Source organism: Gymnoscopelus microlampas, assembly GCF_963454915.1.
Source record: "Gymnoscopelus microlampas genome assembly, chromosome: 6".
Taxonomy (NCBI): Eukaryota; Metazoa; Chordata; class Actinopteri; order Myctophiformes; family Myctophidae; genus Gymnoscopelus; species Gymnoscopelus microlampas.
The window spans coordinates 51,380,995-51,396,146 of record NC_139943.1 but is presented as its reverse complement, the minus strand read 5'-3'; the positions used below and the strand labels follow the sequence as shown (position 1 = coordinate 51,396,146).

Below are 15,152 nucleotides of genomic sequence, written 5' to 3'. Positions count from 1 at the left end.
GGCTAGGTCAAGTGCTACAGGCACGTTGTAGTTACTCTAAAGCATTAGGACCGGAAAAGCATCTCTCATTTTAGATTTTAACTCAAATCTTATACTTGGGTTATTAAAAAATAGCAGATCTACAAGCTCGTAGCGCGGCACTCTACAAGCTTGTAGATATGATATTTCGTTTTTTTGAAAAAAAATGAAAATGTGTGCAAATCTTTGAATATGTTTTTTAAAGCGAAATTGTTTTACTCAAATCTTTGCTTCTGAGGATTCTACAAATGTCTACTAAATCCCGACGTATGTTGCTCTAATATCAGTTGTTCTCAAACGTTATTCATGTCAAGGACCCCCCAAAATAATATGCATTTTTCCGCAGACCCCCCCATCTCAAAATATTTTGTTCCAGGGACCCCCCAGAAGCAAAGATTTGAGTTTAAAAATATATACAGTATATTCAAAGACGTGCACACATTTTCACCATTTAAAAAAAAAAATGCAGATCTACATGCTCGTTGCTTGTACATCTGCTATTTTTGAATAGCCAAAGAAATTGGCTGTGACACAGATGCGCTCCCGGTCACAATGGGTTAAACAAATAAATTGTTAATTTTTCGTTTTTGTTTTGTTAAATAGCCAAGACATGTCCTTTCAACATGGAGTACCAGGAGTGTGCCAGTCCCTGTACCGACACCTGCAGCAACCATGAGAGAACACAGGTCTGTGACGATCACTGCACCGATGGATGCTTCTGTCCAAAAGGTACAAAAATCACATGACTCCGATTATACAGGCAGCTATTGGACAGCTAGTTCCTAGTTCCATAGTTAGATGATGAAGACTAACCTCTTCTAATCTCTCAAAGGAACTGTCTTCGATGACATCAGGCAGTCTGGGTGCGTTCCCGTTGATAAGTGCTCCTGCTTACACGGTGGCAAGCCATACCAGCCTGGGGAATCCTACACAAAGTCGTGCAGGAAATGGTAACGATTTAACGATTTTGTCCAAATGATGTGCATTCTGTCATGATGTGTGTGAGTGAAGGGAGGTTTTGATTGAACTGTGTTGCTGTCAGTACCTGTCAGCAAGGTGCCTGGCAGTGTGTGGACATGGACTGTCCTTCTACCTGCTCCCTGGTTGGAGGTTCTCACATCACCACCTACGACGACAACCAGTACACCTTCCATGGGGACTGCTCCTACATTCTGTCCAAGGTGAGGAGTTCAAATGACCAGCACGACACATGACAACAACAGGAAGTAACACTAATTGCTCCTACAAAGACACCATATGACAACAATAACAATAACTAAGAGAAAGACTCATTTCTAGTACAAGGACATTGAGGAAGAATAGTTTGCTCCCTATAGAATCAAGGCTGGCCATAGAGCCAGATGTGAGAGGCCAGCATTACAGTCCATAATCAACAGAAAATGCTCCTACATTGACCAGTGTTGATTTTGACAGCAAATTTTGATTTAGTTTTAGTCATATTTTAGTCATCAGAAATGTTTTAGTTTTAGTCGAATAAATATCATAAGATTATAGTCGACTAAATCTACAGTTGATTTAGTCGACTATAATGTGTTTTGGCGGTGCCTTAATGGCGTCGTAATGGCTGATTTTACACTTGGTTGCATGCTGAAATAGCCGATCTACAAGCTCACAACGCGTCGCAGCTTGTACATTTGCTATTTTCAGAGCGTATTTTCAGAGCGCAACCAAACAATAAATAAATTTAGTCTTTTAGTTCTACTGGATCTCTTTCCTTCCCTCACTAACATTTTAGTCTATAGTTTTTATTTGTTGACTAAATTGTCAATATATTTAGTCTTAGTTTTAGTCATCATAGCTTAGTTTTTATTTAGTTTTTGTCAGTGTTAAAAGGTGGTCGACCAACATTTTTCGTCCCAGTTTTAGTCGACGAAATCAACACTGATGTTGACAAAACATGCTGAGGTTCTCAGACCGTCATCAGTGCTGAAAAAGGGAGAGGATGTTAATAAATCTTTGTTTGCACGTTAAGAGCCTTCAAGTCATAACAAATGCTGTAAGCTATAACTTGGTAATTAATCCACCTTTACAATACAATGCTGCACTCTCAAAACCTACCTGTAATGGACTTCTCCTAACTTAGCTAACATTTTATGTCGAGTTGTCTAAGCATCAACTGATAAAAACATTTTTTAAGGTTTTATTAACAGTTGTGTGGTTTAAGAACATTAGCATTTTAATTTCCATGTCTTAACTGTGTTTCCAGGAGTTGAACGGGACTTTATCGGTTCATGGTGACATGTACAGGTGTGGAAAAACCCAATTTGAAACCTGTCTGGAAGCAGTTACTGTCATATTACCAGGATCAACGGTAAGACCCCATAACAGTTATCTCCTTTTTATAAGTTATGTGAATGGTTACATATGAGTACAGTGATAAATGTTGTTCAACTTGCAGACAATTCGAGTTGAAGACTCTGGAAACGTCTTTTATAACAAACTGAGTTCTCAAGTTCCACTGTCACTGAGTGAGCATCCATTTCTTTACCTTCTCTTCAAAAATAATGTCACCTTCTGTTTTTGGTTTGATTGCTTTGCAGTTGCTCATTAAAACCCGGAACGCATCTGTGTAACCACTTTAACCTTTATTTTAAACTTTGCGCTATGAGCTTGTAGATTGTTTTAAAGCAAACATTTTTAACTCAAATCTTTGCTTCTGGGGGGTCCCTGGAACAAAATGTTTTGAGATGGGGGTCCGTGGCCAAATACATATCATTTTTGGTGGTCCTTCACATGAAAAAGTTTGAGAACCACTGATATAGAAACAACGATTTTTCAAAAAAACGTTAGGATTTAGAAGACATTTGTAGAATCCCCCAGAAGGAAATATTTGAGTTAAACAATTTAGCTTTAAAAAAAAAATATATAGATTCAAAGATTTGCAAAAAAAAAAGTGCAGATCTACGAGCTTGTATATCGGCTATTTTTGAAATAAGTTTAAAATAGTCTTTAAAGTGGTTAAACATTTAAATGACAGATGCTTTCCTGGTCTTATTGGGTTAAAACAGATGACGTGATTGTAGATGTATTGGTGTGTATTTACAGTATGTATGTTGATGTGTTGGATATTATTATTACAGAGGACGTAACCATCTTCAGACCATCATCGTTCTACCTGGTCGTACACACCGCCTACGGACTACAAGTTACCATACAGCTAACACCCGTCATGCAGATCTACATCACCGCCGCTACGTCCCTGAAAGGCAACCTCCGCGGTATGAATCCATTCAATAGAGCTCTTTGATTGAATATTTTATTAGACAGAAATGTAAAAACAGCATGAGTAGGCCTACAGTTAAAACACTTTGTCACTTTTTCTGACAAGCGTTTGTGTTGTACTCCCATAAGGCCTTTGTGGAGATTACAACGACGTGGAGGCTGATGATTATAAGAGCAGCTGTGAAATGATCGAGGGACAGGCCGTCGCGTTCGGCAATTCATGGAGGTCCAAGTCCAGCTGCGAAGACGTGGCCATCTCGTTCGGGACCCCCTGTAATGCAAACGTTGAAAAAGGTAGATGACATGACGACTTTGTTCCAAGTGCAAATATTACCATTGGACGATGTACTCTATCTATTTAATCTACTCAAATATAACACTTCTTTGTTTGTTTGTTTGTTTGTTTGTTTGTTTGTTTGTTTGTTTGTTTGAACAGAGAAATATGCCAAGCATTGGTGCATCATGCTGTCAGACCCGACGGGGAAGTTTGCAAATTGCCATTCTACGATAAACCCTGAAGTCTATGTTGATGTAAGATTTAAGTTATCATCATCATGTACTGTGTAAGTGATACGTGTTGAGTCAGGACAGTAGAGGACCTTCCTACATACAGGACCACCGGAGGCTGCGAACGTTTGTGTATATTTTGTTTAATACCTGAATGCGGGATAATGCCATACAAACACACAGTGAAGAAGCATAGAGTACATAAAAGGGGCAAACAGGCCCAACATCCAAAAAAGCTCAGAGCCTCTGCCTGATAGGTGGGCAGGGTTGCCTCTCCCCTATCCCCTCATCTCCTCACCCCATTGGGTGCTTCTGGTCTCTTAAAGCGCCAACATGACAAAGATACAGGACATTAAAGGGATAGTTCACCCCCAAAATGACTTTTTTCCTATGGATTACTCACCCCATGGAGACTTGAATTCATGGATATGTTTTAGTTTTTGTCTCATTCCTAAGACACAAAGAGTCTCCTTTGTGTCTCCTACCGGAACCGCTGCCTACCGGTCCGCTGGTATATTTTTTTTGAGTGAACTATTCCTTTAATTGAAGATGACTTCAGGCTAGTCTCGGTTTCCCATTGCCTATTAAGACAGGATATGAAGAGAGACACACAGAAAAAAAAAGACAAACGTGTGTGTGTGTGTGTGTGTGTGTGTGTGTGTGTGTGTGTGCGTGTGCGTGTGCGTGCGTGCGTGTGTGTTCCTCTCCACAGAATTGCATCTCAGACGCCTGTGCCTGTAAGAAGAGTGAAGCCTGTATGTGCGCTGTAGTCTCCTCCTATGTTCACGCCTGTGCCGCAGCAGGCATCGCATTAGACGGATGGAGAGACGTTATGTGCAGTAAGTCCAAACAGGGGTTTCAGACAAAAGGACAACTTCCACCGATTTTGTCGGTCTACTTAAAGAATTAGCCAAAATGTTTTAAAACGTTGTACGTAGGCTATGGATATTTTAAAGCGTAGAAACTCTCAACACAGAGAACACATTTAGTAGAGGCCCTGGGAGGGGTCCACGCGCGACTGCTTATTTTTCTTTTCTGGTTTGGATTTTTGGCATCCATAGGACCTCTAATATAGGGCATAGGACCTCTACTATAGGGATTTTGATGATCCCAAGAAAAAAAGTGGTCCAAAGTGTGTTTTTTTCCAATGTTTTATTACCCCTATGAGACCTGCGGGATTGTTGGCTGGAACGCCGGCAAGACTGTCTTTCGGAGACTGTGGCACGCTCAAATTTAGAAGTAGGCCCAAAGATAGAGATACCATTTGATTCTAGACAACCTCAGGTTTCCAATGAGACCAACCTTGCTACCTTGTCGGGAAGGGGGCTAAATACCTAATGATTCAAAGTTAAGACAACATTTTGGTGAGGGGAAAAACGGCCATCACCATTTTCCAAATGGTCCCTTGAGCTGTCACCTCGATATAAGTGAATGGAAATGGGTTACATGGATACCTTAAAGCCTCCCCTGTACAGACACGCCAAATTTATGCCAATGTCATGCAGTTTTGGGCAAGAACCATGCAGTTTTTTTGCATGCAGTACAAATATGTAATTTCCGCATATTGTAAAAAGGAGACCACTTTACTGTATCTATAGCTGTATGAGACCACTTTTATTGCATCTAGACCACTGTGCTGCATCTATAAACCACTGTACTGCGTATATAGACCATTGTACAGCATCTATAGACCACACACATTGATCACTGTACTGTATCTATAGACCACTATGTGTGCCACAGTCTCTGAAAGACTGTTGCCGGCGTTCCAGGTCTCATAGGGGTAATAAAACATTGGAAAAAGCACACTTTGGACAACTTTTTTTCTTGGGATCATCAGAATCCTGGATGGCAAAAATCCAAACTAGAAAAAAACAATGAGCAGTCACGCGTGGACCCCTCCTTGGCCTCTACTAATTGGTAAGTAAAATGGTGGCTTTATGTAGCACCTTTAACCCACACTTTAATGCCCTTGTGTATGTACTTTAATCCCCTGCATGTTTGTTTTGAACAGAGAGTTACTCTGTGGACTGCCCTGCCGGCATGGTCTACAGCTACTCCACCAGCAGCTGTGGCCGTTCCTGCCGGGCTCTCAGCCAGCCAGACCCCACCTGCCTGATCAAGAGCCCCCTGGTGGACGGCTGTGGCTGTGCCGAAGGGACGTACCTCAACGAGAAGGGCCAGTGTGTGGGGGCCTCGCTCTGCCCCTGCTACGAGGGGGAACACGTGGTGGCCCCCGGCCACATCCTGAGGCTCCGCGGAACTCACTGGTGAGATTTTCAATGCAGTGAAGATTTATTTTTGGGTTTTTATGCCTTTATGGATATGGGGGGGGGGGGGGGGGGGTTACCAGGCTAAGGACAGTATAGATTGACAGGAAATGGGGAGAGAGATGGGGAGTGACATGCAGCAAAGTGTGTCGGGATCGGAAGTCGAACCCGCGACGCGCTGCCAGGCTACATTGAGCCTAGGTGCCTGGTGCCGCAACACCAGCGGCCCAGCCCAATGCAGTGTTCATTGTATTTAGTTTCAGTCATTAGTCTTTTGAATAGAATTTTATTTAGTTTTAGTCATATGAAAAGTTTTCGTTTTAGTCGAATAAACATCATAAAATTTTAGTCGACTGAATCTACAGTTGATTTTGTCAACAACATTTGATTTTGGTGGTGCCTTGATGGTGTCGTAATAGCTGATTTTACACTTTGTTGCATGCTGAAAATAGCAGATCTACAAGCTCAACGCGTTGCAGCGCGACCAAACATAAAATTACTTGTCTTTTAGTTCTACTGACGAAATTGTCTATATATTTAGTCTTCATTTTAGTCACCATAGCTTAGTTTTTATGTTGTTTTTGTCAGTGAAAAAAGCTAGTCGACGAATATCTTTCGTCAACAAAATTGACACTGTTTCAATGTTGATATCCATTCAATTCAATTCCAACCTACATATATTTTTTTGGGAACACATTGATGGGCTGGACATTTTTAAGCATATTTCTAAAATGTCTTGACGATATCATCGAGGACATGATATTTAAAGTTCATAGAGGACATGATATTTAAAGTGCATTGTAATACATTTAGGACTAGATTTTAAGGCAGTGTATAGCAGCTTGAAAATGTAGTTAAAATAGATTTGCAAATTGTCAATCGCCAGTTCTATGCAGTCAACAGAACCTTATAAAATAGCGTAATATGCATACAGATTTACATTATTATGGTATTTAAAAGCCAGACAATATCATTGATATGAATTGTGAAGAGGACCGATCCTAGAATTGAACCCAGAGGGAAACCTCAAGGCTGTTAACTTTACAAAATGAAGCTCAACAATAAGCAGTCAAACTAGTTTAGTTCTTTAGTTGTGCTTCAATTCTTTGTTGTCAGTAGAAAGAAATATGGAGAAAAATGAATGTGTGTCTTTTCTTTCATTGCCTCTCTCCCTTCTGTCTCTGCACTCTAGTGTCTGCAAACAGGGAAAGTTAGTCTGCGCTGGAAAGCCAAAACATCTGAGTGAGTATCCATGAGTATCCAACACTCAGCTCTTTGTATGATTTATACCACAGAAAGCATTGTTGGTCTCTGCCAGGCCGACAATGTTTTCGCCCCTGTCTGTCCGTCCGGCGAACGGGTATTTCCCACCCCGATGTCAGTAACAATTGCCGATGCTCCCTTCACGGACCGCTTTAAGATAACTCCCAAAGCCCCTGCAATACCAGATGGCACCGTGGCGTCAACGTTAAACATTAGCCCATCAATCCCTATGCGTCGAGATCGAATCCTTCTCATTGCACTGATAATTTGTCGTATAGTAGGTACGTGTGGCAAACTATTTTATTAGGATTAAGGTTTAGGCTCGTTTGGTGAAAACTACAGCCCCTGATATTAAGTTAGGAAGTTGTTGGCCAAAAAACAGTCGGAGGTGCGCCGTCTCTGGCGGCCTCAAGCAACGAGAGGCACCACCGAGCGAGCCGTGCCGAGCGTTGCGAAGTCCGCCAGAACTGACTCAGCACCATTCGAGTTATGTACCGATAGGGACAGAATCGTAAATGATCTCCCCCCGCCAATCGGTACACATTAACCTCTATAGTCAAGATTAAGTGATTAAGACGGATCTGTCCGATTTTTCATATTCCGTTTTGATTGGCTAAGAACGGTTTCCAATGTTTGCAAGAGTGACGCGTTTTGAACAAAGTGCCTCAAATCATGAACGCAGCGTCCGATTGGCGTGAAACATTGCTGGCCCTCAATAAGCTACTGTACCTGACCTGGTGGAGACAGTCCAAGGAGCACATATTTGTCGTTGAAAGTATATATTTCAACATGCACAAATGCTCTATACTTACAGCATGCACAGCACCCATGGCTTTCTTCAACTGCTCCAGTGCACTGCCAGGCACCAAGGGATCAGAGTGCCAACAAAGCTGCCAGGATCCAGATATAGAATGTGTGAGTAGATGTTTGGTTTATAACACATGGAAACCAAAGTACCTAATAGCCCAATCACATGTTAAGTACATTGTTGTTGTGTTCTTAGGTGAGTGAGCAGTGTGTGTCAGGCTGTGTGTGTCCTGATGGCCTGCTGTCAGACGGTCATGGAGGATGTATCGAGGAGCAGCAATGTCCCTGTTCTCACAGTGGAGCTTCCTACCAGCCTGGGCAGACCGTCAAGGTGGACTGTAACACCTGGTAAAAACAGCTCATGATTATACCTCTAAATATGACTGTAACACCTGGTAAAACACCTCATGAGAATACCTCTAAATATGACTGTAACACCTGATAAAACACCTCTAGCCTGGTAAACCCTCCCTCCGGAAATCTCATATGTATTTGTTTTCAGGAGTGAGTCTGGCATGGGGGCCTGTTTGGCTTTTTGACTGTGGGCTGGAGCTTGGCGGGAGTAATACCATTGACTGACAACCCCTTCAGCCAATTAGCAGTTTTTTATCCTTCAGCCAATCAGCAGTTCATTCCGACACTCCCAGAGCATAGTGACGCAAGGGGACTTTTGAAAAGGCCATGCCGAAAATAGGTTGCTTCATTCGGATACATGCGTGTCACTGCCCGCCCCTGCCGGTTCTCTGAATTTTTATTTTTAAATAGACTCTGTCATGATTAATTGACCACATATATGAAGTTAAACAACTATATGCTATCCGAACGATATCTTAAAATTAAATTCCATGCCACAAAAAATAAGCTTGAGAGTGTTTTGAAGTTTTAAAACCGAAACCAAAAACAGCGGACGAAATTTCAATGGCCGCCATTCCATTGCGGTCGGCTGCACTCGGCTCCATTCGGGTTCACTCGGGTTCCACCTGATTGGCCAACCTCCGCTGTCAATCACTGAACAATGAGCGAGGGCGCTGATATGCGAGTCCATTTTGTGGACGTGCTAGAAACGCCCAGATAAGCCCTCGGGCCAGACCCAAATCCTGAAATCAAATGCAAATGAGATTTCCGGAAGGGGGGGGGGGGGGGGGTTACCAGGCTAAAACACCTCATGATTACCTCTAAATGTGATTGTATCGAACACATGATCGGCAGAGATTAACAGAAAAGTAGATTATTGTACGTAAATAGGTGATATAATTAAAACGATGACTAATTGAATGTATGACCTAAGATGTTCAATGTTTCTTTGTCACAGCACCTGCACTGGAAGGAAGTGGAAATGTACAAACAACCAGTGTGATGGAACCTGTACTGTGTACGGGAGGGGACATTTCATCTCTTTCGACGACAAGAGGTTCACTTTTAACGGTGACTGTGGATACCTCGTCGCTCAGGTATGGTCAGTGGTGGAAAAAGTACTCGAATTCTTCACTTAAGTAAAATTACCAAACTACCAATACTAAAATATTTGAAAATAGCAGATCTACAAGCTCACAACGCGTCGCATCGCGACGCGTTGTGAGCTTGTAGATCGGCTATTTCATATAATAGTAATTTTATATATAATAGTCATTTTATATATAATAGTAAATAGTATAATAGTAATTTAAACAAACATTAACGTCTTACAGGACTACTGTGGGAGCAACTCCCAGGGTTCCTTCAAAGTCATGGCTGAGAAGGTTCCATGTGGATCTTCTGCATCAGTCTGCTCCCCTGTGATCAAGCTCGTCTTAGAGGTACTTTACAACAACATGATACTAAAGACAACACACTGACATTTCAACTAACTTAGAGCACAAGGTTGACGAGCTTTGTTTCTTTTTAAGGACTACGAACTTCATCTGCGTGACGAAAAAGTCCAAGTCACCAAACCAAGCAAAGGAGAAGTCGTCCCCTATCGGGTCTACAGCATTGGTTTGTATCTGGTGGTTGAGACCAAGATTGGACTCATTCTCATCTGGGACAAGAAGACAAGACTAGCGATCAAACTCAGCTCCAAGTTCAAGGTGAGTGAGTGAGCGTTCTTTCTATTTAGGTCTTGCTTTGACAATTCTTCCGGTGGGTTACATGTCGCCTTTCCGACATGTCGCCTTTCCGACGTTAACTAACCCTATACCTAACCCTAACCCTAACCGCACGCGGAAGCCACTAGTCGGAGTAGTGAGATGTCGGAATGCAGACATTACCCCCTTCCGGTGGCATCTCCATTCTCCATACATTCTGTCTAGCTCACCACTACTTCCCACCCCTGCATCTTTCTTTAATACATTGTACATTAGGCAGATGTGGGATGCCCTTGTGATCGATCCCCATGTGTTGGCTAAAAAAAATCAATCTTAATATTTTGTTTTTAAATAAGAAGTAAGAAAAGGGATATATACTTGCGAGTCGCGACCCATAAAAATGGGTCCTGAACCACTGCCTTGACCTAACCTCAAAAACACACCCACCGGAGGGAGTCCCATTCTGGTGTAGCACCCCACCCAGGGTCGTCTGTAGGGCAGGCTTCAGGGTCCAGCGTTCACAGCTGCACAGGAGACTCTACAGCAGTGGTGGAAAAAGTACTCAAATGTTTTACTTAAGTAAAAGTATCAATACTGCAATGTAGAAGTACTCTGTTACAACTTAGTAAAAGTCCGGAATTCAAAATTTACTTGAGTAGAAGTACAAAAGTATTGCTATGAAAATGTACTTAAAGTACCAAAAGTAAAAGTACTGAAATGTTTGAAAATAGCAGATCTACAAGCTCACAACGTGTCACGATGCGACGCGTTGTGAGCTTGTAGATCGGCTATTTTCGAATAGACTAGGTATAAAATAGGGCTAAAGTGGTTAATGAATGTTTTATAATATCATAATTTATATCTGAAAAGTAACTAGTAACAAAAGTTTCAAATAATTGTAGTGGAGTAAAAGTACAATATTTGCCTCTGAGATGTAGTGGAGTAAAAGTACTGAAAATTGGAAATACTCCAGTAAAGTACAAACATGCATTCAAAATTGTACTTAAAGTACAGTACTTAAGTAAATGTACTTATTTACTTTCCACCACTGCTCTATCGTCTCTAAGAATAATCCAACCTTGATGTGGCATAATGTTTGTTAATAATGTTGTCGTCATAATCATGTGTTTGTCATAATGTTCCCATGATGATGTAATGCGCCTGTAGGGAAAACTGTGTGGCCTGTGCGGGAACTACGACGGAAACGCCAGGAACGATTTCACCACCAGGAGCAAAGAAGTCGTGGTCGACGCTCTGGAGTTCGGAAACAGCTGGAAAGTGTCGCCCGGCGGCTGCCCCGACGCACAGCTCGCGAAGAGCCCCTGCTCGGCGTACTCCCACAGACAGGCCTGGGCCGTCAAGCACTGCAGCGTCATCAACAGCCGCGTGTTCGCCGCGTGCCATCCTAAGGTACGAAGAACGAACCGCCCACAATAAGACACTGTGTCAAAATGTTCTGAACAAACTTTATAAAGCAGTGGTTTTCAACCGTTTTCATGCCAAGGACCCCTAAATTGATATACGTTTGGCCGCGAACCCCCATCTGAAAATGTTTTGTGCTAAGGGACCCCCCCCAGAAGCAAAGATTTGAGTTAAAAATGTTCTCTTATAATAAATGTATTCAAAGATATGCACACATTTTCAAGATTTTTCAAAAATAGCAGATCTACAAGCTCATAGCGTAGATCTGTTATTTTTGAATAGCCAAAGCTAAGTGGTTAAAAAGTATTGTGACGCTATGTTAACTAATTTCGCTGGGGACCCCCTGGTACTCCCTCAAGGACCATTGGTGGTCCCCGGACCACTAGTTGAAAACCACTGTTCTAAAGCATGTGTTGTCAAGCCAATTTAGTTAACTCATTCACTGCCAGAATAAATACATAAATAAATCATCCACTGCCAGCGATTTTTCGATTTTCTTACCTTTTTAAGTAGTCAAGTCACAGAATATTTATCTCCAGTATGATGGATCCCCTGATCCTTGCTAATCAAGGGGGGTTTGACTGTGCTTCCGCGAAAGAGGGGGGAAAATGTCATCGCGACCCCCCGTTCGCTTGTTATAGGCCGTTGAAAATAGCATGTCTCGTCAAAAATACATAGTAAAACACAGGAGGCGAGATACAGGCGATTTCCCAAATACGTTAACCAGGAAGTGAATGAAGCAGTAAATCTTGGGATCACGTGATCTTCTGGTTCTGCGTGCATCTGGGGATGAAATGGTCACTCATGTGATAGCAAAGAGCGCCATCTAATGGAAACACAAAAAAACACAAAAAGTCGTAAATGTTGTCCTTGGCAGCCTGGGCCTTTGGAAAAAAGTCATCAAAATTGTCCTTGCAGTGAATGAGTTACTAACAATTTGTCAAATTGCCTCTTGTACTTTTCTGATATAATATCATTGTCATACATTTTCCTGTGTGAAAAGGTGGATCCCAAAAAGTTCCATGACGCCTGTGTGAGAGACTCGTGTGCCTGTAACAGCGGGGGGGATTGTGAGTGCTTCTGTACGGCCGTAGCGGCTTACGCAGCGGCCTGTAACGAGGCTGGAGCCTGTGTGAGATGGAGGACGCCCAAGATATGCCGTGAGTCTCTGATTTAGCTGATAATAATGAAAAATGAATTAACACCACTGGAGGATTTTGGAAATTACATGCTCAGTGTAGATGCTCACATTATTGTCTCCGCCAGGCCGAAAGGCATGGCGAGAGTGTGGTTTGCACCCTGTCCGTCCGTCCGTCTGTCCGTCCGTGTGTCATTCTGTCTGCGTACAGCTAATCTCCGGCACCGCTGGCTTGATCGCAGCAAAACTGTGCACACACACTCCCTGGATGCCCGAGCAGAACCTCTGCCCCAAGTGTTTCACTTGGACCTGTTATAGCGCCACCAGGAGGCCGATTTTTGCTAAAAAAAAGACCAAACAGGTCTTTCAGATGTTTCATATTCCATCCTAAAAATGGCTTCCAAAGTTTGCAGACATGCTACGTTTTGAACAAAATGCCTCAAATCATGAACACAAAGTGCAATTACCGTGAAACTTTGCACGCACATTCTCACTAGGCCGAGGAAGAAATGCCACTTGAAAATGTTCAAATCAGCCTCATGGTGGTGCTATAAAAGGCAGATTAATGTTTTTACCTATAACTGCACCGATCTATGTAAAACTTTGAATGCGCACTCGCTAGAGACCAAGGAAAAACCTTTGCCCTGCATTTTTCACATCTGCCTTTTATAGCGCCACCAGGAGGCCGACTTATGTAAAACTAATTTTTGGATATTACTCCTTCAGATTTGATCAAAATGTCATGCAAATCGGTAGATATGATTTCTATAGTCATGTGATCAAGAAGGTTCTGCTTGATTTTTCATATTCCATCCTGATTGGCTAAGATTAACATCTAAAGTTTGCAGGAGTAGCCCGTTTTGAACAAAATGCCGCAAATCATGAACGCAGAGACCGATTGCGGGGAAACTTTGCACGCACATTCACGCTACGTTGAGGAACAAATGCCACCATTTTACATTACCCTATTATAGCGCCACCAGGAGGCTGATTTTTGCACAACATTTTTTTTTATATTACTCGTGTACCTAGTTACCAAACATCACGCAAAATCACGCTAAGATTTTTCATATTCCAGCCTGATTGGCGAATTCCGAACACTGCTGGCCCACACTAACCTACCTGACCTGGCGGAAACCTGTGCTCTTTTTGTAGTTATACTTATCATTCATCACTTAGATGATCCCATCATTATCATTATAGTTATCTTCATAGTTAGTATTCTTTGTGTGTAGATTGCTCACATCATTATCAATATAGATATCATTCATCAGTGTAGAAAACTACGTTTTTGGACACACCGACTTATTTGTGTATCCCAAAGGTCAAATTAGCGTTTTGGGGGGATAAACAATTACCTCAAGAACAGATGTGCATTTAGTATAATATCACTTATATGCTGATATCTCATTTGGCTGACCAGTTGAAACACTTTTAAACCAATTTATCAGGGTTTTTCTTCGTAGTTACTGCACTCTAGCTTTGTAGGGCAGTATAGTTATAACTTTTCTTCATTCGTTAGTATTGTTGGTGTGAACGGCTGGCTGGCTGGTTGATCGTTCATCATCTTATTGTCTCCGCCAGGCCGAAAGGCATGGCGAGAGAGTATGTTTTACCGTCCGTCCGTCCGTCCGTCCGTGTGTGTGTGTGTGTGTGTGTGTGTGTGTGTGTGTGTCATTCTGTCTTGTCTGTGTACAGCTAATCTCTGGCACCGTTGGCTTGATCGCAGCGAAACTGTGCACACACAGTCCCTGGATGCCAAAGCCGAACCTCTGCTCCAAATTTTTCACATGGGCCTTTTATAGCGCCACCAGGAGGCCGATTTGTGCAAAACACATTTTTGAACAGTACTCCTACAAATTTTGGCCAAAAATCCCCCAAATCGGTACACAGTATCTCTATAGTCATTAAAAGAAACGGCTCATTTCAGATTTTTCATATTCCATCCTGATTGGCAAAAATTGTCTTTCAAAGTTTGCAGGAGTACTCTGTTTTGAATAAAATGCCTCAAATCATGAACACAGCATGCAATTTCCGTGAAATTTTGCACACACATTCCCATTAGGTTGAGGAAGAAATGCCATTTGAAAATGTTCAAATCAGCCTCATGGTGGCGCTGTAACTGGCCGATTCGTGTTTTTACCTATAACTGCACCGATCAGTGTAAAACTTTGTATGCACACTCTCTAGAGGCCAAGGACAAACCTTTGCCCTGCATTTTTCACATTTGCCTTTTATAGCGCCACCAGGAGGCAGACTTATGTAAAACACATTTTTTTATATTAAGCCTTCATATTTGATCCAAATTTCACGCAAATCGGTACACATGATCTCTATAGTCATGTGATCAAGACGGATCTGTTTGATTTTTCATATGCCATCCTGATTGGCTAACATTGACATGTAATGTTTGCAGGAGTG

At 42.1% G+C, this 15,152-nt stretch overlaps 1 protein-coding gene across 1 annotated transcript in view; it reads left to right on the top strand.

Annotated features, from left to right (window-relative positions):
* LOC311048065 (uncharacterized protein) overlaps positions 1 to 15,152 on the top strand; it is a 57,951-nt gene that overhangs the window by 10,845 nt on the left and 31,954 nt on the right. The window contains exons 8-25 of the mRNA XM_084061085.1: positions 622 to 747; positions 851 to 968; positions 1,061 to 1,199; positions 2,246 to 2,350; positions 2,438 to 2,507; positions 3,120 to 3,257; positions 3,391 to 3,555; positions 3,698 to 3,792; positions 4,481 to 4,607; positions 5,783 to 6,038; positions 7,231 to 7,280; positions 8,116 to 8,216; positions 8,305 to 8,456; positions 9,421 to 9,559; positions 9,797 to 9,904; positions 9,995 to 10,174; positions 11,339 to 11,581; positions 12,597 to 12,753. Coding sequence (XP_083917211.1) covers positions 622 to 747; positions 851 to 968; positions 1,061 to 1,199; positions 2,246 to 2,350; positions 2,438 to 2,507; positions 3,120 to 3,257; positions 3,391 to 3,555; positions 3,698 to 3,792; positions 4,481 to 4,607; positions 5,783 to 6,038; positions 7,231 to 7,280; positions 8,116 to 8,216; positions 8,305 to 8,456; positions 9,421 to 9,559; positions 9,797 to 9,904; positions 9,995 to 10,174; positions 11,339 to 11,581; positions 12,597 to 12,753 — 2,469 coding nt within the window. The remainder of the gene's footprint in view (positions 1 to 621; positions 748 to 850; positions 969 to 1,060; positions 1,200 to 2,245; positions 2,351 to 2,437; positions 2,508 to 3,119; positions 3,258 to 3,390; positions 3,556 to 3,697; positions 3,793 to 4,480; positions 4,608 to 5,782; positions 6,039 to 7,230; positions 7,281 to 8,115; positions 8,217 to 8,304; positions 8,457 to 9,420; positions 9,560 to 9,796; positions 9,905 to 9,994; positions 10,175 to 11,338; positions 11,582 to 12,596; positions 12,754 to 15,152) is intronic.